This window comes from Crassostrea angulata, unplaced genomic scaffold (genome assembly GCF_025612915.1).
Source record: "Crassostrea angulata isolate pt1a10 unplaced genomic scaffold, ASM2561291v2 HiC_scaffold_257, whole genome shotgun sequence".
Classification (NCBI taxonomy): domain Eukaryota; kingdom Metazoa; phylum Mollusca; class Bivalvia; order Ostreida; family Ostreidae; genus Magallana; species Magallana angulata.
Genome location: NW_026441810.1, coordinates 386,857 through 407,576, shown reverse-complemented (window position 1 = coordinate 407,576; position 20,720 = coordinate 386,857). Strand labels below are relative to the sequence as shown.

At 32.4% G+C, this 20,720-nt stretch overlaps 1 protein-coding gene across 1 annotated transcript in view; it reads right to left on the bottom strand.

Annotated features, from left to right (window-relative positions):
• Positions 1-892: 892 nt before the first annotated feature.
• LOC128169908 (uncharacterized) overlaps positions 893-20,720 on the bottom strand; it is a 319,330-nt gene continuing 299,502 nt past the window's right edge. The window contains exons 8-10 of the mRNA XM_052835942.1: positions 10,470-10,556; positions 3,575-3,793; positions 893-2,254 (exon numbers count right to left, since the gene is read on the bottom strand). Of these exons, the coding sequence (XP_052691902.1) occupies positions 2,019-2,254; positions 3,575-3,793; positions 10,470-10,556 (542 nt within the window). The 3' untranslated portion in view covers positions 893-2,018. The remainder of the gene's footprint in view (positions 2,255-3,574; positions 3,794-10,469; positions 10,557-20,720) is intronic.

The following is a 20,720-nucleotide window of genomic DNA, read 5'->3' as shown; positions in this document are numbered from 1 at the left end:
ATACCCACATTGTTGTGACCCACAACGTTATTTATAGCTTTGAAACCAAATACGAGTAATCTTTATATTTTTCTTATATTTGAATTCCTCCTCAAAAACTATTCCTAAAAATGCCTTTCCTTCTGTAATAAGCCTACCACAAATGAAGGGTCCCATAACCCATGTTTATAGATCATGACCCGCAAACCATGTCAAGTACCTTTATATATATATAAAAATGAAATACAGTTTATGAATTGCAGTGACACTAAACAGACACAAGGCATTAAGTTTTCATTCATAATTTTTACAGATATTCTAGTCCGAATTTCCTCAATCAGTCAAATTTCTACCTTTTTTGATTCAATTTTACAAAAAACTTAATTATTATAATACTAAAACATTTATAGCATCTATACGAAAAAGTGAGATACAAACAACATAAAATATGCGAAATTATGTTGACTAACAAATTAAATCTTAACTTTGAATATTACAGTACTACCAAAATTATTTCAGTGAAAGACAAAATCTGAAAATTTTAGTCCAAATTTCCTCTGTTTTGCTATAAGTCCAATTTTGTTTGAGCCTAATTCTATAATATAGTAAACATATCGAATGGTTTTTTAAATAATAATTCATTTCATAAATAATTTTAGTGTTTAGAACAAATTTTACTCATGACATTGAACTTTTTAACAATCCGAAATTGAGAACTCAAACCCTGAGTAAGCAACGTCCTTAAAGAATGTAAAACTTTACATGTACAATGAAATGTATCCAACTATTTGTGGAGTGTTTCGAGTTTTCTTTCTACATGTATAAACACACTGCTATTTTTGCGGGGAAAATAGGAAAAGTTAAGACTCGATGGTTGGAGAAATGAATTCGAATTCGAAAAAAAAAATTGGCAGAAGAAAGATCACTTTAATTCATTAAGTTTCTGCTTAAGATAATATAATTTGCAATATACAGACATGTACACACTTTTAAAGTATCACAAGTAAACTTCAATTTATAAATCAACATTTTTAGTCATTACATGTAATTGTACATATCAATCAACATAGTTTTTATCACTTAACAAGTAGTATTGGCAGACTCTAGAGAATTAAAAAGCATGAAACGATACAATAGAAAAAAATACATATAATGCATTCTATTCCATGATTTAGTACATTATTGAAAATCCTAAGACATAATTAAAATGATATGTTTTTATCTAAATTGGAAACAGAACACTGTAAAAGTCAACAGTTGGCTTCATTGCATCAAATATAGTTGAAGATTCAAGGAAAACAAATTTGCATGTTTAGGACGATTAAGCCACTATAGAATTTAGATTTGTGATTTCAGTGTTTATTTTAATAAATTAATTGTGTTGACTTTACACAGTGAAATTGAATTTACAGAAAGGATGTAAAATAACGCAAAAAGTAGTTGCATTGAACATTGTTAAACACTGATAAATTTTTTACATGTGATGGTGCAACATGCACACGGTAACGAATGTAAACTCTTTGCAGGGATTTAGCTTTGGGAGGTATAAAAAGCTGAAAAAATTATGAAAAATGGGCGAAGCAAGAAAAAAAGGGTCAAAATCGCAAAAACCAGCATGTAGAACATTGTACAGGTTTTGACTAGAAATTTTCTACAGAAATTAGTGATTGGCATCAAAGGGAGTAAGTAAAGTAATTTGTGCTGAATAGAAACTAAGGCAATTCTAGTTACTGAATTCTGAAAGCACATATCCCCTTGCTACATTGAATTGTATATTTTTAAAAAAAACTGTCCCTTGCCACCTATGCTACAAAGCCAAAATAAGCGGCTATTTTAAGAAATCTCACGACCACTTTTTTAAAAATATACATGCACATGATGTTCAAATTTCGATTTTTTCAAGTGGTCTTTGATTTCTTTATGAATTTTAGCATTTAGTCTTAATGAGTTTAAGTACCGAATTACAAATTTTTTCTCACACAATTAAAAGAATGTTTGAAATACAGTTTCTTTTATTGATTTTATTTGATTTTTTGTGTTTATTTCTCAAGGTTTGTTTTGGACATGTACGATTGTATGTTTTTGGCAGCATATTCATTGATATCACATCTAGTAAAATGATAGTCATCGGAGAAAATAATGTCAATAAATGGATCCAAATTAAGGTTGACTTTTTTCTCCAGGGCTTCGACAATGGTTTTATTCATCCGATTAGGAGGATTCCAACTGCAGTTTCCATCAAAAGAAATTTGAATGAGACATATCTTTAGATAATCTAAAAGAAAATAGAAAGATAATTGTTTTTGCATGTTTCAAAAGTACTACATTTTGAAAGATAAATGCAAATGTAAGTGTACCTACAGTCAATCGATAAGAAACCTAATTTTTACATTTCGATTTGCAATTCCAAGTCCGCCTTTTTTTCTAAAAAAAATTTGCCGACTTGTTCTTTTCTGTTACCTTATATAAATATTGATTACATATGTGTTAAAGGAGCATGGTCACTTTTTTTTCAATATACATGTAACAGTAAAAGCTCTTCTACAAGCTGATATAAATATATGTGCTTTTCCGATTTAAACAGTTCTTAGCTACTGACACTCAGATTTTGGTCGACTTTTAAAAATTCCATGCTGGATCATTGTGTAAAATTAGAACAGGAAATAATAAATTTTGACCAAAATCGTGACCATGCCCCTTAATTCTGTGATATATCCTTGAAATAGCAAAATCTCATCTAAATTATGTAAAACATGCTAAAACACTTCTGATGTATACATGTATTAAACGTAATTTGTTTATAAACACCATTTTAACTCCCATTGCCTAGCTCTATTATCAGGAATGCTTTTAGTTTTGTGTACTGTTTCAATATTTTTCTCGCATTATCACCGGTGTGAGATCGGTTTGTCAGGAATGAGACAGCAGTGTGAGATTTTTCTGTCTTACACTGTGCATTACTACGCCGTTTTAAAACATAAACAAACGTTGTCTGCTGTAAGGAAATGCAAAATGGTGCATTGAGATAATCCATTAAGTAATTGTGTTGCTTAATTTATTACAATGTTTCATATTTTAATTGAAAAAAAAAACTGTCGTATGCTTTCATATGACTTGCACTATTTGAAGCACGCGGGGGGATAAACCTCAAAAGTAATCTTTTGAACGTCATAACAGAAAGTTGTCAAACATCATTTTTTAAGGTACTATAATGCAAGAAAAATAATCATTCATTATATACCCGTGTGGGATTGTGAAATTCCACCTCGGGGCCAAGATTCACGGTCTAGGACTCGGCAAAGCAACGTTCGAATTTAACTATCCCACACTCGTAATAATGAATGATTCTATTAATCTCTCACACAGTTATATTTAAAGATAAATCAAAAAAGGCAACTCCTTAATTTTAAATCGTTAGGTGTAAAAATGGTTCTACTGGAATTTCTCTAATAATACTCACAAAAAACTGTTATAATTTTCATTTTTTTAAAAATCTAGTTTCATCTTCAAAACCGACTATTTAAAAAATATACGCAGAATTTCATCATATTTCACATGTACTATCAATTATCTAAAAGTAAACCAATATAATTACCACATAATTTATATTTTCTCTTGATACACGTTATGAAACCCGAAATGACGTCTATGGTATTTTGCCTGTTATCGATTGGCAAATTCACTACCAAGAGTAGTCGTCTTGGAGTGTTTTGTTGATCTTTAAGATGTTTTACTGAAAATTCCGACAGGAATTTTCTACAAAACATTTCGAACGGCTCATCTCCATCATCATTTTGACAGCAGTAATATATATCTGTGAAAGAAGTATAATACAGGGTTCTTAAATTTTCAATTGTAACATCTGTAACATAAAAAACATTGTCTAGGAAAGCGAGTTTTCATCGAATGTTAAAGGTTTAAATGATAAACATTATGACAACAAGAGGCTTATTTAAAAAAAAAATTATCATTTTGTTTCGAAATGTTTAATTGGGAAACTCTTTAGAAATTATACTATGAAACCCTCATATTATTTAAGAATTGACCATGCATTACAATACCAAAAAACCCTACTTTATCAAATCAAAGGTTCTAAAATGCATCAAGTGAGCGATATTTTTATTAGGAATCAATAACTAAACATAGCAACATTCTCAAATGACTTGTAAATAATTATAAAAATTGAATAAAAGGTGACTGTAATCTTTATATGAGGATATTAAGATATGATGAAACATGTATAGTAAACTACAAGTAACTAAGTGTAGCATTGTATTTTTTTAAAATAAAAATATCTTATTGTTATCTTTCCAGAACTTAATAATATGAGTTTAAAAAATAATAAAATGAAAGCATAATACACACACACACACACACACACACACACATATATATATATATATATATATATATATATATATATATATATATATATATATATATATATATATATATATATATATATAATTTTAAAACCTATGGAAACAGCTGTCACTCAAATTAACGACTGCTTTACAATCATATGTCATCAAGAAATTAAAACTAATTAATGAAATGCAAGAATAATTAGAAAATCTTAATTTCCAACTTATTATGACTAAACATATTAAATTAATACTATTAAAAGTAGAGATATATAAAAATTAAGCAAGAAGTCAAAATTGCTTAGGCCTACTTGTAAAATGGTTTTGTTTCTTTACTGATCTTAAATATTTTATAGCAATTACTCAGAATTTTTTACATTTTCAATTTTATACAAAAATCCGATCGATGCCCCTTTTTAAAACAAGACTGCAATGATTGTAAAAAAAATGCATTTTCTTTTTTATTAATTTTATGTAACATTTCATTATGTGATTAGTTTTAACGCAATTAATGGTATTTTTTTTTTTTAGATTTTGTCTAAATAAAATTATATTTTTTTTTGGTTAATACTGGCGGTAGCTGAGTGGTTAAGGTGCAGGACTCATGACCGAAAGGTTGTGGGTTCGAATCCTGGCCGCGGCAAGGCGACGTTGTGTCCTTGGGAAAGACACTTTACATGTATTTCCTCACTCCACCCAAGTGTAAAAATGGGTACCTGGCTATAGACAGTGAAAGATATTGTCGGAATGTGAGTGTTTGAGCGCCTTAACGGCTGCCGCACTGAGAAGGCTCTGGAATGCTTTAAGGTCTGCTGGGGTAATAATTGTAAAGCGCTTTAAGAAATGGTTCGCCAATTTTAAAAGCGCTATATAAAAACTTGCAATTAATTATTAATTATTACTTGAAGTATTACAAATTACGTAGATTATTAAGATTGATTAATTAAAAACATAGGATCAATATCCCGGGGATAGCATAAATCTTTGTACATTTTTGCAACAGCATACGAATTTGATTTTTTCTTTCATGATATTCCTTATAACGCTTCGTTTTATTATGACAGCATTAACGCACAATGGCAACGCATAATAACTGTACAACGGAAACTTAAAAAAACTCAAAATAACATTTTCCCTAAAAAGTTAAATTGAATAAGAATATGATTGGTTTAACCCTTTCGGTGAAAACCGGCAGTAAATTACACCTTTCTAAACCCATCTTCAAACTATTGTCTTTCATTGATAAAAGTGTTCTGTCTTTATCCTAACAGTTTCATAAATCTCAAAATTGTTTATGAAACATTTCAAATGTGACATGTGTGATGTTTTATATTGAAATATTCGTTCCAAGTATGGAAATACTTCCTGTGACAGGAAGTTAGGACAAATCAAACAAAATCGTTTAAACCCATTCACATATACAGGTTTTTCGCTCACAGTTTTTTTAGAATCTCGTTTTAACAAAGTTTTTGCCTCTGTACCGGAACGATCAAACGGAAGAACTCATGATCATAGAGTAAAACTAGAGCAATGCTCGTTGCAGAGCAACGAGTGGGTCTTCTTATTTAACCAATAAACACGTCACTAAAAAATCGAATAATTCTTCGTAAGAGTTAACAAACTCCGAATAATATTGAGTCCGATTTACCACAAATCTTGCTGATTTCAAGAACAACTTACAAACAGGAATCCGAATGTGTTTAAGAACGATTTAACAATTCTCGAATTATTTTAGGTACGAGTTAATTAAACTTTGAATATAACATTATTTTCCTAATACATAATGCGGAATCAAAATTTACGGAAAAATCAATTTTCAAATCCTTAATATCTCTGTACTGCATCTTCCGATTTTTAAACAGATTTCAGCGTAAGGTTCACCTTAAAAAGTTCTCTTTTTTTTTCGAAATCATTAATGTCTTCCGTTTCAACGAAATATATTTCTATTATTGTACTGGTTAAGAATATTTAAGGTCGTTCATTCCAACGGAAGGCCTTTCTTTTATTGTGCTGGTTAAGAATATGTAAGGTCGTCCGTTCCAACGGAAGACCTTTCTTTTATTGTTCTTGGTTTTTTCTCTTCCTAGACGTGAACTTTGAGGCTTCATATCTTGCTCATTTCCGAACGGTTTTTGCTTACATTTTTAGGACTAATAGACTTTAAAACACACTATCTCAAGCGATTCATAGAATTTAGAATTCCCTTTCCCTTAACTAGTTACATTCCTTTAAAAAAATTAGGGCCTTTGGTTTCCAGAAAAAAGGCGCCCAGACTATGATAGCAGGGAATGGGAATCCAACGAATTTGAATAACAGAGACATTGTAGTTGTGCACATCGGTTTTCGTTTTTAGACGGTATCACGTGACCCCATCTATTATTTTACTGTCAGCCAAAGCCTCAAACCGGAAGGCATGCGTAGATCACATGAATTGAGTCTGCGCATAAGAAAATAGTGCAGAAAGTTTTCATGCATTTCAGTAAATATATATCATAAAAACACGCATTAAAACTTTTTAAGTCTTCTGTGTTTAAACCAAATTTTTTTTAGAAATGGTTGGTATTTTGAACGAACGCATCTATTTTTATTATGTTTGTAACCATTATATTGGTTTCAGATGAACAGATAAATTTATTTTACTCGTACAGTTGATTTAGCATCGATTTATACGACAGCGTACAAGGTAATTTAAAAAATCAAATCAAATTATGATCAAAGTTCCATGTTTGCGGTAGGTGCTGACACGATAAAAGAATGCCCTGAATTTAGGCATTCGGCGATTATTTTAAAGAATATTCACATGAGTTTTGAAACAAGTTTTTTTTTAGATTCTGTCGGTCACATATTAATAACTTCTGTAGTGTTTCTACATGGTCGTTTGTTTCATTGTGAAAACGAACTTATTTCCGTGTTGCCCTTCCATCGCCCCGCTGCCAAGTGCCCTTTTTTTTAAATTGCAGATCTGTCGAAAATCATTTGATAGTGACTTCTTCTTATTTGTAACATTTTCTCCTGAGCGTGTTTCTCTTTCCCACCCGTTTTTTTATTCGGTCAGTCTTTGTAAATTTCAACTGTCTTTCTTGCGTAAATTCAATCGCCACGTGCTACCGAAAATCTTGTGTCGCTTCAGCGCACACAGCTCAGATCATATATAGCCCCAGGTTATTTATGGCTGCAGATCATCAATTGTTATGTAATTAATCAACAGTTCGAAGGGTGCTTTCTTCAAAGTGGTCAATTATGAAATATCAAGACTTTCATTTTCACATTAAAGGTGCGAGATCGTAATCTCAGAACGTGGCTATAATAAATTAACATGTTGAACACGCTAAATTTCTATTATAAATAGTTATGAACAGAATAATATATATGCGCTTCTCAAAGTTACACTTCAGTGAGATGGACATGTGTTCTTGGGGATTTTCTTAATTGCTAATTATATGAAAATTGATTTTAAAAAAAAACGTTTTATTGAAGTTGTGTGGTATGAGGATGTCATGCAACTTATTTTACTTACAAGGTTAGCTACAACCAGTGGAATACCAATTTTAGGTCAACAATGAATACCCAATCTATTAAAATACAAGATAAATAGAGAAGGCAAATATTGCTTGTGACCTGTACGTAGTTTTTTGATATATCTTTATGACAAAACAGAGAAAAGCAAAAAAAAAAAAAAAAAACACAAAAAACCCACAAAAAACAAACATGGAACTTGCATCAAATTTACTTTATGTACATGTTACCCCAAAAATCCGACCGAATATGCCCCTTTGTCAAATTTAATTAAATTAACTGAAAATAAAAACACTAACACCATAATTTTTCACTTATTTTTATTGAAGTTTCTCCAGGTTTTTTTTTTAAAATACATATGTAAACTTTCTCCGAGAGAAATACTTTTATCCGATAAAGGAGAAAAAAAACTTACTTTAAAATAGGGATTTGAATATTATTGCATGGTCGAGAGAAGTAATATTCATTTCTGTAAATAATGTTATTAAATTTTACGTTACATAGCTGTGTCTGTATATCAGGAGTAAAATTTAGACGCTCACTTATGCTTAAATTCTGCCTATGATCTTTGATAGCTGATTATCATTTTGAATGTTCAAGTCTACTCGTATTATTAAATAATATCAGCCCTGAATAAGTTTTCAAAGATGCCATCAATTTTGGCTATTTACCAAATTTTGACAGCACGCAACAATTTCAAACTTGCACATAGTCTTCAAAAAATTAGAAAGATTTAATTACAGAAGTTACGTGATTTTAATGCACGTTTTTACGTGCATTTCCTTACATGAATCATGAGTACATGTATATAACAATCCATGCTACCCTGAAAAATTTAACGCGCCATTAAACTTCTCATTGTTTAAACCCCTGTCACACTGGAGCTGCGTCCTCACGGCGATCCCGCTGCGTAATTGAATAATGTAAAACGCCATCATGAGGGTAAACGAACTAGAGTCTTCTACAGCGCCGTAACAACGCAACGGCATCTTCGTTCGCCGCGGTGGGATATCCTAGCCTAGAACATTTTAGAATGCCATGCGACGGCGCTCACTTTGAACATGCATAAAGTACGCGCCGTGGCTCTGCGTTCTAATAAACACGCCGTAGAAGTGGAGTAAAGTCGCCATGACAGCGCCGTAAAGTCTCCAACAGCGCATGCGCAGGCAATAAGCGCGCAGAGCACGCTGTGGACGCGCGGTAAAAACTCCCAGCACGTCATGAACGCTCGGCAGATACCCAACGAGAGGGCAGTCAATCGCCAGTCAAGTAGAACTCTGTGGAAACGTATTTGGGAGCTCTGTAAGAACGCCTCAGTCGCCATCAGGATGCCGTGACATTTTCACTTTTAAAATTCTTAAATAAGATTGTATATTTTTTCTTAACTTTCCTTGCGATCCTACGGCGATTCCATGAATTTTACAACGCCGTGAACACGCCCTGGGAACGCAACTTGGTGTGACGGAGCCTTAAAGAGTTTTCAAAACAATTACACAAACTGTGTTCGACAAATAGTTTTCATAAAACATTTTCTTCTGTCTTTACACAGGCTTTCAATCACAACACCTTTTTATAACAAAAGCAGAAGTGAATATTTAGTCATTAGTCATTTTAATTGTTTGATTCCAAATCATAATGTTCAACTTGCAGCAACAACGGAAAACCTTCTCTGCTCTAGTTCTAAGTAATGTTTGTTCTACAATGCTTTTCAAAATATTTCCGTTTTCTAGATATTCAGGATCAGAGTTTTGGACTTCTCGCCCCTTGAAACTTCTAATTATGTAACATATGACTAAGGTATGGTACTGTATAACAGCTGTACAATAAACATTTTTGCTTCTATAATTGATAATAAATTATTATTTAGTTAAAAGTTATTGCAAAAAGAATTTAGAGCCCACTTGGCCCCTAATTTGAGAGGTCAGTCCCAAGTTTTTGATATATAATGAAAGCCTGAGAAAATTGAAACAACTTTTGCAGTACAGGTTTAAACAAAATGTTTATACGTCAACAGATGTTATAGAAAATGTGCGGAAATTTTGTGAAAAAATTTGGTGCTTATTTTCAGGGTCAGGCAAGCTTCTTGGCCTTCAGCATTTCTCACAATTGGAAGCATGGAGGGAGATATGCAGACATTCATCTACAATCCCTCAAAATTTTGAGCTTTTAGTGTAGGAGGAGATGCGTGGACAAAATGACCCTTAAAAAAATTATAAAATCGTCAATATCTGTAACCGGAAGTGACGTCACCATTTGCAGTTTTTATAATCTGTGGTAACATTGATGCTTTAGAAGTCTGACAAATTTTTTTAACTAAATCGGTTGAATAGTTTTTGAGAAAAAAGCCTCCACTAAATCGAAAACGGAAGACCCTTAGATAAAGAAAAAGAAACCGTAGAATAACAAGAGGGTCTTCCGTTTGAAATGGAAGACCCTAAAACTGTCCTTTTTAATGTTATTATGATTATTATAATTTTTACCTCTTTTTAAATGGGTATGTTATCTAGTCATACAACACTTTTTTTTTTTAGTTGCGCTAACGCTCTACGAAAGATAATAAAACAATAGATCTTCTAAAATCTAGTATCTTTACCAAATAACACTCCTCACCTGAATTTACTTTCGCTCCTTCTTTTCCTTCATTATTTTCAACATTACACGGAAACTCTTGCAATTCTGGATTAACTTCTGCATTGCCTATAAAACAAAAGTCAAAAGTGCGTTGTGATATTACTATGATGTCAAATTTGGCCTCGTCATCGTCAAATTTTCAAATCACTTAACTCACACCTCGACTCATTTTCTTTTCTAAATAAAAACCATACATTAGGAAAAAGGCTTAGAAAGACTAGAGGTTAATTCCGAGCTTTGTAACATTAGATCTTTTAAATTTTTCAAAATTTAATTGAACTCAGTCCATATTAAGTTTCATATTTCAATGTCATGCATTATTTCAAACTTTTAAAAATGCTAGGAACTTGTGTTTTGTTCTGAGATTGATACTATTCTAGCAAGCCTAGATCTCTACTCCTCCTATAAAACACCTGGTTGTTGAATTTTTCAAGGAATATGAAATCACTAATCGGTGCAAGATTAAATCCAATTAGGTCCAAAGGGCTGTATCATAGATTTGATCATTATATAAAAGTAAATTGATAGGCTAATCTTACTTCAAAAACAGATTCTGAAACCCAATTATCATTTCATTAGGTCACATTAGTTAAAAATTCCAACATTAATGTTATTATTTTAAAAATTCTAAAACAGACTCATTAATCTACAGCGATTCTAAATTGCGATACTTTATTTTTTTCTACGCCAATATTCCGCTAAAATATAGTTCTTGTTAGATTCTAAACATTGATTACTGTTTCTTTGCCAAGTTGTATGATGAAGAAATGTATGAAGAACTAGAGACGAACTCGTTGCAAGCAACGATTAGGTCTTCCGTCGTAGCTGCGTCATACTTGTGACGTAATACAAAAAGTTGATAGCTGACAATGGTACAATATTAGATGTTAAAACACTCAGTAAAAGAAACAAAGTATTATACTACATGTTTATAAGCACATATAGATCTTAACACGTTGTCTATTGTTTGATTCGCCACATTTTATTCACAGAGTGGGACTGTGGTTATGCCCGGTGTGAAGGTAAAAAGACCATTAGCAAACATTTTACACGCATTTTTTCCGAACGCAAGCGCCAATGAATCTTTTAGTATATATGCGAAGATCCTGGAAATTTTACAGGGGGTTTTGAAGAATAATTTTCTTTGTCGAGGGGGAGCATGCGCGGATCAGAAAATTTTTCCAGGTTGGGGGGTGAGGGTCTGACGGTTATTTGAGTTTGCCATGGGATGTCCGAGGCATATTTTTGGTATGTTTATAATGTACACGTAATTGAAAGACATTTTGCCCGGGGGGGGGGGGGGGGGGGAGGGGGTGGGGGGTAGAACCCTTCCCCTTCCTCTTCCCTTCTAGATCCGCGCATGGAGAAGACCGATGCCGGTATTTTTACTGTAATTTTAACAATATTTATTTAATTATTCATTTTCAAAATTATCGGAATGCCAATATTACATTTTAAAGCAGTTAAAACAAAACTGCTTTGAAAGCAGTTAAAACGAAATTAACGAACCATTTAGTCTCGGTGAGTTTTGCGCCCGTGTACGAAAGATGGCAATATTCAAAAAATTCGGATGGACGTGATGGGTCCTAAGTCTTCCATCCGATTCTTTTTTAGACTAAGAGCTACAGACCTGCAGTCAGAGATTGTCAAACTCTTATTGATTATATCAATTTGTTTTGTCTCAAAGAATCATTTTTTTTAATGAATAAAGTTTTACCTTTAAAAAAGAAGGAAATCGGGCACAATTTTCAATATAAGCATTTTACAATTTCATAGTCTAATAAAATTTCAAGAAACAACTCATCATTGCTTTATCCGAAATATTGCATGGAAAAAAGATTTACATCGCATTTTTTTAAATTACAAAAGGATATACAAAATGGACTTAGATTAACCGCTAACAAATAGGCATAAAGAGTGAAGGAGAACTAATTTCTTCTCTTTTTTTTTACATCAAATGAAATTTTCAAGAATAAATTAAAATATATTTTTTCCTTATATGCGTTAATGAAAACGTAGATCAGCAAGGGGTTCTTCGTCGTGCAAGCTTCTACTTAATAGATTGTTACACGGGTCTACAACGATGACAAATATCAAAAAGGAAATATTGTGGGTGAAGGATGAATGTGTAGTTTGTTTTTGAGGTTTATTTTGATACATGTAATTATATTTACATGGATCAATTTTGTTTGTTGATTTGTTTTGTTTGTTACAAAGGGGAATAAAGAAAATGAGTAATTTCCAGGCACATAGCATCATTTTTGAAAAAGTGTTGTAAGGGGGGGGGAGGGGGGGGGGCAAACTCATCCAACAAATCTTGACAAGGAAATAAAAAGAAATTTTGAATTTTCCTAAATCACCACAATCTAATCCGGGGGGGGGGGGGGGGGGGCTCAATAAAAAACGTCAAATTCAATCATAATTTCATGATTTTCATACTTTTTACATACTTCCAAAATAGTGAGGGGGGGGGGGGGGCAACTCCATGATAATTCAATTTTTATATGTAAATTTTAAAAAATTAGTTGCTGCGAGAAAAAGTGGGGAGGGGGCATGCCCCCCTGCCCCCCCCCCTTCCCCCTATTCAACGTGCCTAAATTTTCCGATATGAAGTTAAGCATTTATTTTCTTATTATCATAGACTTAAAGCATGTTAGAAAAAAAATATCCCAGTGGGCACGCAACGTTGTTTCAACGTTGAAATATGGTTGAAATCAAGTTGCAACGTTGATCAACCATTATTCAACGTTGAATTAACTTTGAGTTTCAACGTTGAAACCCAAACAATAACTCAACGTTGATTCCACGTTGAAGGCCCATCTAATTTTTAACGTTTAAGACATCAACCACTTTTCTACGTTGACACATCGTTTTAATAAATAAAACAGAACACGTTTTCAAATTTGAAACTTCCTTATTTCTTTTTCAAATTTAACGTTAGGAGTTACTTACTAGGAGAAGCATTAAATAATGTGTTTTCACAAATATTGATTTTAGTTTAATACATTTTTATATATATTATTTCGAGGAAAATTATTATATTGTTGTATTATCATAGTTAAATATCAATTTCTTTTGATGAAATGTTAAATAATTATTTCACATTGCATTTTTTAAAAGAAAGATTGTTTTATACAAGTTATTTGAAATTGAGCTGTGAATACAGCAAGTGGCTAATTGCATTGTAATTAGGTCAGTGGCAAGGGGATGCAGACCTATCACTACTGCAAGCACTGCTGACCTTGGGAGTTATGCAATTTACCAGGCTGTTCTATGTAAGCTTGACCACCAAAGACGCTATTGGTGAACAAAGAAAGTCAGTTCTTAGGTACACCTCGTGCAGTTAACACGGAATTTATGTACAGTAAAATGCCGGGATTTTTAGCTTTTAAACTATTGTGACTATTTCATATTTTACATCGGAGTATCTTGGGACTTATTTATAACAGTCTGCTGAATGCAAATGGTGAACTGACTATTGTGGATTCTACGTTTTGGTGTTGACATCCTTTGTTTCATTTCATGGAAAACAAACATGGCTGCCATTTGGCGGAATGTACGTGGTTTCTTTGTGTTCATTTCCCTACAGCCTTATTTAAAACATTTTGAAATGCCAAGTTCAACTTTTAAACGAGGGATTTATACACAAGTTGTTTAGCGAAGGATGCACTTTAATACTACAAGGATATAAATAAAGGGCGACTTTTTACATTTGGATTTCATCTTTTTTTTTTAATAAAGTGTCAAAACACATAATTCAGCACAACATAATAAAAATATGTTTATATGCAGCATTTTACGAAAAAATCATTTAATTTTAAATTATTTTGATCGTCATATCTACATATTTTCAACCAGATTTCAACACGATTTCTACGTTGATTCAACGTTGAATTTTGACGTTGAAATAACGTTACATTTTCAACGTTGCCTCAAATTTCATACGCAACCTTTTTTAACGTTGATTCAACGTTGATGCCTGACGTTGAAACAACGTTGTTTCAACGTTGAAATGCCCACTGGGATTATATCAAGCAGTTATTATGCTCAGATCATACATGCATTCCTCTATGGTTTTCACAATTACATGTATCACTTTCTACACGTTCTTACTAAGGACAAATACATTTCCAAAGAGATGATATCGGTAACCTATTGTTCATGTAACAGTTAAGTTCCAGCTTGTCTTCTTCCACATGCAAGCATGTGTGTAATCCTGATTTAGAAGGAGGTATCATGACCGGTTCGGGGGGGGGGGGGGGGGGTGTCATCGCAACAAGATTGTGTACTAACGTACTAGAGTGTACATTCGTTGTTAATTTATAATTGATGTTGAATTATTATTAACAAACAAAATCATTAATTTATTACAATATGCAGTCTGGAAAGTTAACTGGAAGAACTAAAATGCCAAGGGGTTTTGTTTTCTGTATCTGCTGGACGATTTCATTTGTCTTTAGTTGATGCCCGCCTAATTAATACACAATCGTGCTCACACGTCAACCGATTACAAATGGTTGTAATTTGGATTTATAAATCGTTCCAAATAATTCGATCTGATATATCATTGTTAACAATTCAAAACTTTGAACGATTTAATTGGTTTTTAAACCTACCCCGACCCTCACGAACAATCCTGACCAATGGAAATTTTATTTACATGACTCCGCGCCGGATAATATCTCATTCATTAATTTTTCGCATTAATAGTAGACGAGTCCAAAAAAGGAGCTTTTGAGACACATCATAAAATGTGACCATATACCGTGAATGCAGTTTACTTTGCGTCTATTTTCTTATTTTAAGAGCCCTTCTTATCATTGCTTGAAAATGAGGGAAAACCTTGAATATTGTTAACCTTTATGGCATATAACATGTGAAACTGTTTTCATTTCACCCACAAGCTTGAAATAATGAAATAATTCTAATGAAAACAATATAAATAGACGTCATAAATCCCATATCAAACGACATATTACCACTTGAATCTGCTCGTCTTGTTAATGAATTTATGAACAGCGGCAAATTCTAAAATGTATTTTTAAAGGTAATGTTAGTCTGTAGCCCTTGTATGAAAAATTTCGGATGGTAGTCAATTTTTCCGGGATCCAGACCGAAAGCTACATATCTGCAACTAAGGTAACTAATAATGCTTTCAATAAAATACTTTGATTAGTAATAAAAGCTTTTAGGAAAGCAATACTTATATTTGTTTAAAAAATAACACCCCAATACTTCGTCTTACATTCGCTATTTGTAGAACTGCAGAACCAGTATCAGTCCGACCCTCACCATATACATTGTTCGAATTTAATTGCCCTAGCATTTCATTACTTAATTGTTTTGCATGTACACAATTTCTTTTAAAAATTAATCACTTAAAATGTTTATCTATATGGCTATTAATCTATATATACACAGAGCATACACACGTGATTCAAAATAACCCAGACGGAGAACGGTAAAGAATTCAGTCATTGAGTCTACATTTTATAGAACTTGTAGATAACACATTGCGGGTCTGAATGTTTGTTGATATGTCAATCTATCAATATACAGTTTGTTAATTATTTTCGATTGCTAAGGCTACAGCGTATTTGATGAACATTGAACAACCTGTTTTCCATGCCACTTTTTTCCATGGAAGATTGCGAGTACAATCATAAAGCATGTACAAAATTTATTTAATTACCTCTTTAGAATTGGGTACGTAATAAATTATTTATAAATTGCTGCTGAAGGTTGTTTGGTATTTTCGTTTGTAAATGTTTTGCAAATAAAAAACGCAAAACGCGGGGCAAGTCATAATTAAATATCAGTAACTTAAAATAAGCGGTTTTATATTCAAAATTATCATATACGAATATTAAGTTCACTTTTTAAAATCATCTCCACGACGAGAATATCATCTTCATTGTAAATCAGTACATGTATTTTGTTTTGCTTTGAAAAAAATGTTCTATCAGAAGCAATCCCGTGTTCGTTTAAATTGCCAGCGTACATTTGTCATGTCATGAATACACATTGTGCTTTATATGTATTGTAGAAAAGTTGAGTTTAATTATCATGCATTGAAACCATTTTATTAACACATCTCCCAAAACTGAAACAATTCAAAGTGTCTCCGTTACAGTAAAACAGTGGGGCGTTAAACATGTATACGTCCAGCTCTACAAGCACATGGACTGTCGTCTAGGCGACGGCCTGAATACAGCTTGCGACTATACTATTGATCGGTTACCTGAGTCTCGTAATGCATTTAAATATAGAAAGGGGCACAGTTATGAAACAAACAACAAAAATAAGGTCAAAGAGGTTCATCTTTATGAAATGAAAATGTACATTAGAATAAAAACATTTGGGAATTTTATGTGGAATCATCTTTACGCGCTGCATGAATCAGTTAGTGCATTACAAGAAGCCCTTTCATAACCTCCTAAATGTTCGCACCCCAACAAAAATGGACCGAACTGACAACAATTGTTTCTGCAAATACTGACTATAAATTACGAAAACATTAAATTGAAGACTACGGAAGGATTTGTAATTTATTTCTTTACAACTTTGCTTCAATAATGCATTAAAATTTTTTTCCTTTACAAGTTATTGACAAAAAACTTTTGACGCCTCTAACTCCCTAATTAAAGGGGCAAGTCCCTTTTTCTGTATACCGAATGAAAGGTCTCAGTAAGACCAAGATCTTTTAAAATACATTTTATAACAAATTATTAGCAAGTAAAAAACTAAAACGAAAAACGCGATTTTTTTGCATTTTTTTCTAACCTTTGTTTCAACATCTATACCACTCCTTTTATTTGCATTTAAATAATAAATAAAAATATGTCTCGCACAAATCCAATGTATCAGCTTCCAAACCAGCCCATCGTTAAAGCTAAACCTTCTGGACAAAAGAAGTCGTTAAATTTTACTTAAAGGGAAATAAATCAAAACCGGATTGGTATTTTCATCAACTAAAATATGCAACGACAACATCGCACGGCATGTTATCAGACCTGAAAATTTCAAGACAATCGGTGAACAAACGAGGAAGATATTAAGGATCAAAGTTGGCGTCTAGAAGAAAAAAAATAATAATCTGAATTTTTTTCAGAATAATAGCAAGGTCTTCCGCTCCCAGCGGAAGACCTTAATGGTGCACTATTTCAATTTTCCTTTCATCTCGATCTAATGAACAAATAATGAAAGAGCTAGGTACGGTATATGCAAAAAATGGCCCTATCTCTAAATCGAACGATAGTTTACTAAAATGTAGACATTAATATATATTTACATCTACCAAGCATGATTTCCTGTATTTCTTAAGGAAACTTATAGTTAATTCATAGCTCTATAGAAACAGCCACACTGAAATATACACGCCCTATTTATCGATTGGTCGAAATCTACAGCGACTGTAAGTGACAGGACTGAAATTGACACGCCCTGTTTATCGATTGGTCTGAACCAACAGCGACCTTAGTAAAATCCCGGACTGCACGAAATAATCATGACAATGCCAGACTCAAAGTCTCATAGGAGACGATTTGGCTGTTTCTTTTGCCTAATCTACTTTTGTAGATTAACAGTAATTTAGTGAGTTTTACTAACTTTTTATAATCAGTTTTTTAATTAGTTAAAGAAAGATGTTAATAAAATGCTTTCTTTGATGGTTTATGCGGACAATGAAGGTAGCGATCATTGCAAAATTATAGTTAATTCATAGCTCTATAGAAACAGCCACACTGAAATATACACGCCCTATTTATCGATTGGTCGAAATCTACAGCGACTGTAAGTGACAGGACTGAAATTGACACGCCCTGTTTATCGATTGGTCTGAACCAACAGCGACCTTAGTAAAATCCCGGACTGCACGAAATAATCATGACAATGCCAGACTCAAAGTCTCATAGGAGACGATTTGGCTGTTTCTTTTGCCTAATCTACTTTTGTAGATTAACAGTAATTTAGTGAGTTTTACTAACTTTTTATAATCAGTTTTTTAATTAGTTAAAGAAAGATGTTAATAAAATGCTTTCTTTGATGGTTTATGCGGACAATGAAGGTAGCGATCATTGCAGGAAAAATTAACATAACCCGCTAACGCGATAGAACAGTTTTGATAATTTCTTTATAATTTTTGGTGTGTCATATTACTCACGTTATAATAACGTCGCATTTAGCATCGTAACTTTATACACGTAAGCAATGGAATTCTTATGAATCACTTTATAATGGTAAGAGGGTAAATGGTTTAATAACCATTATTATATACATATAATTATTAACTTAAATCTATTCACAGTAAATAAAAATTCAATATCTCGTGTATTTCTAGAAAGTTCAAATTATGGTGCTCCATATATAAATCAATGTTAACACATATGCCTTTACAATTACGTTACGTCATTTATACATTCTCTTTTGAAAGGCTTGATTTTTTTAAAAATAAATATTAAAAATTATTACAGTCTTTAACAATTAAACAATGACAATGGTTTTCTCGGGTGTCAATTTCAACTGTTACCCTCCCAAACAGGCACTTTTTATATAATGTTCCTAAAGAAACTCGAAGAATTACTAAAAAAAAGCACATATCGCGGGTTTTAAAATCTCGCTTTTATTTCTCGGACTTATTAAAATTATGATAAAAGTTCGGCGTTTGCAATTTTATATTCTTGCGATTTGATTCAAAACAGCTGAGTCGCGGAATGAGGTACTCACGTAAAATAAGGAATATACAGTATGTGACATAAAATGTAGGGAAAAACGGTACAAAACATACTCTTGATTTATAAAAGTAGTATATTCAGTTTATTTATTTAATGAATTAATTGTATGGAATTTTTAATAGCATGCAGATTTGTCGCTTATAACAGCGAGTACATAGCATGTTGAATCATAACGATTGACATACATATTGCTTACCCTTTTTGTAACATTTACTGTTTTCAAAACTATAGATATGATTACAGATATTTGTTCTTTCTTCAAGAGAATGATATAAAGTTTCATATATTAAGAAAGAGTTTAATTATTTTCAAATGTTTCACCTGTCAATCGAATCAGTCTGCGAGCTGCACCATGTGCTTTTCAATTTTCGTTTAAAGTAGTCCGAGTATCGCACTACGTCATAATACGGATTTTACAATATTGGTTCGACTTTTACAAAGCGTTTTTGATACCCGGTATTGATTTTGCTCTACATCGCTGTTGTAAACAATGGCAATAATAAGCAATTAAAACGGTAATATATGTATTCTATGAGAGATAGAAATGATTAATGTTGAGAAACTCGATTCTGTTAAAATAAAATGAAAAATGAAGTGTCTAATTAACCAGGATCTCAGGTATGCTTATATTTTCTTTGTTTTGACGCCCCCGCATTTTCTTTTTCTTTTACTAAAACCGGTTTATCTAGGCAGAAAACTGTAGCAAAATGTGATTTCTACGGATTTTTTCGTCAGGGTCTACTTGGTTTAGAGCTTATAGCGTGAAAAGTAATCCGTCAACATATAATTTATTTTACCAAATCTGTTTTCTAAGATGTCAATCTATAGAATAAATTTGAGTTTGAGTCCATAAAATAGTAAAATTATTTCCAAAAGCGATACTAGCATTGCATTTTTTGTATTCTATTTTGATACATCAGGTCCATAAAGCGTACTTACTTACAAAAATTTGCGCAAAATTATTGATGAGATATGGCTTAAATAAATATTTATACTCTATTTTGTATGTTCAGTTCTAATTTTGCCAAAATTGGTTATTGTTTTTAGGAAAAACGGACGTCTGGCAAATTTCATAATTGTCAATAATTTTTCGCAAGGGGGTACACCCGTCTGAGAGGTGATAACAAACAAACTACCATGTAAACATACATATTTTCTTTTGTATATGTATTGTTAGAATGTATATTTATCATTTAAAGCTAAGCTTTTAATGATTGAGCCCATTTAGTGCCGAGTAAAGGACTACCTTAATCGTTTTTCACTTCAAGAAAAATGAGTCTAACAATAACGTATTTTGCAGTATTTATGATGTTTAATTCTTACATACACTACGTTGTTTAAAAGACTCTCTCTCTCTCTCTCTCTCTCTCTCTCTCTCTCTCTCTCTCTCTCTCTCTCTCTCTCTCTCTCTAAACAGAGTATGAGTGCTTATCCATTTCTGAGGAAAAAAGTGCTGTGTATGCAAACTGCACTCCTGAGGATTGCTGTTAAAAACGAT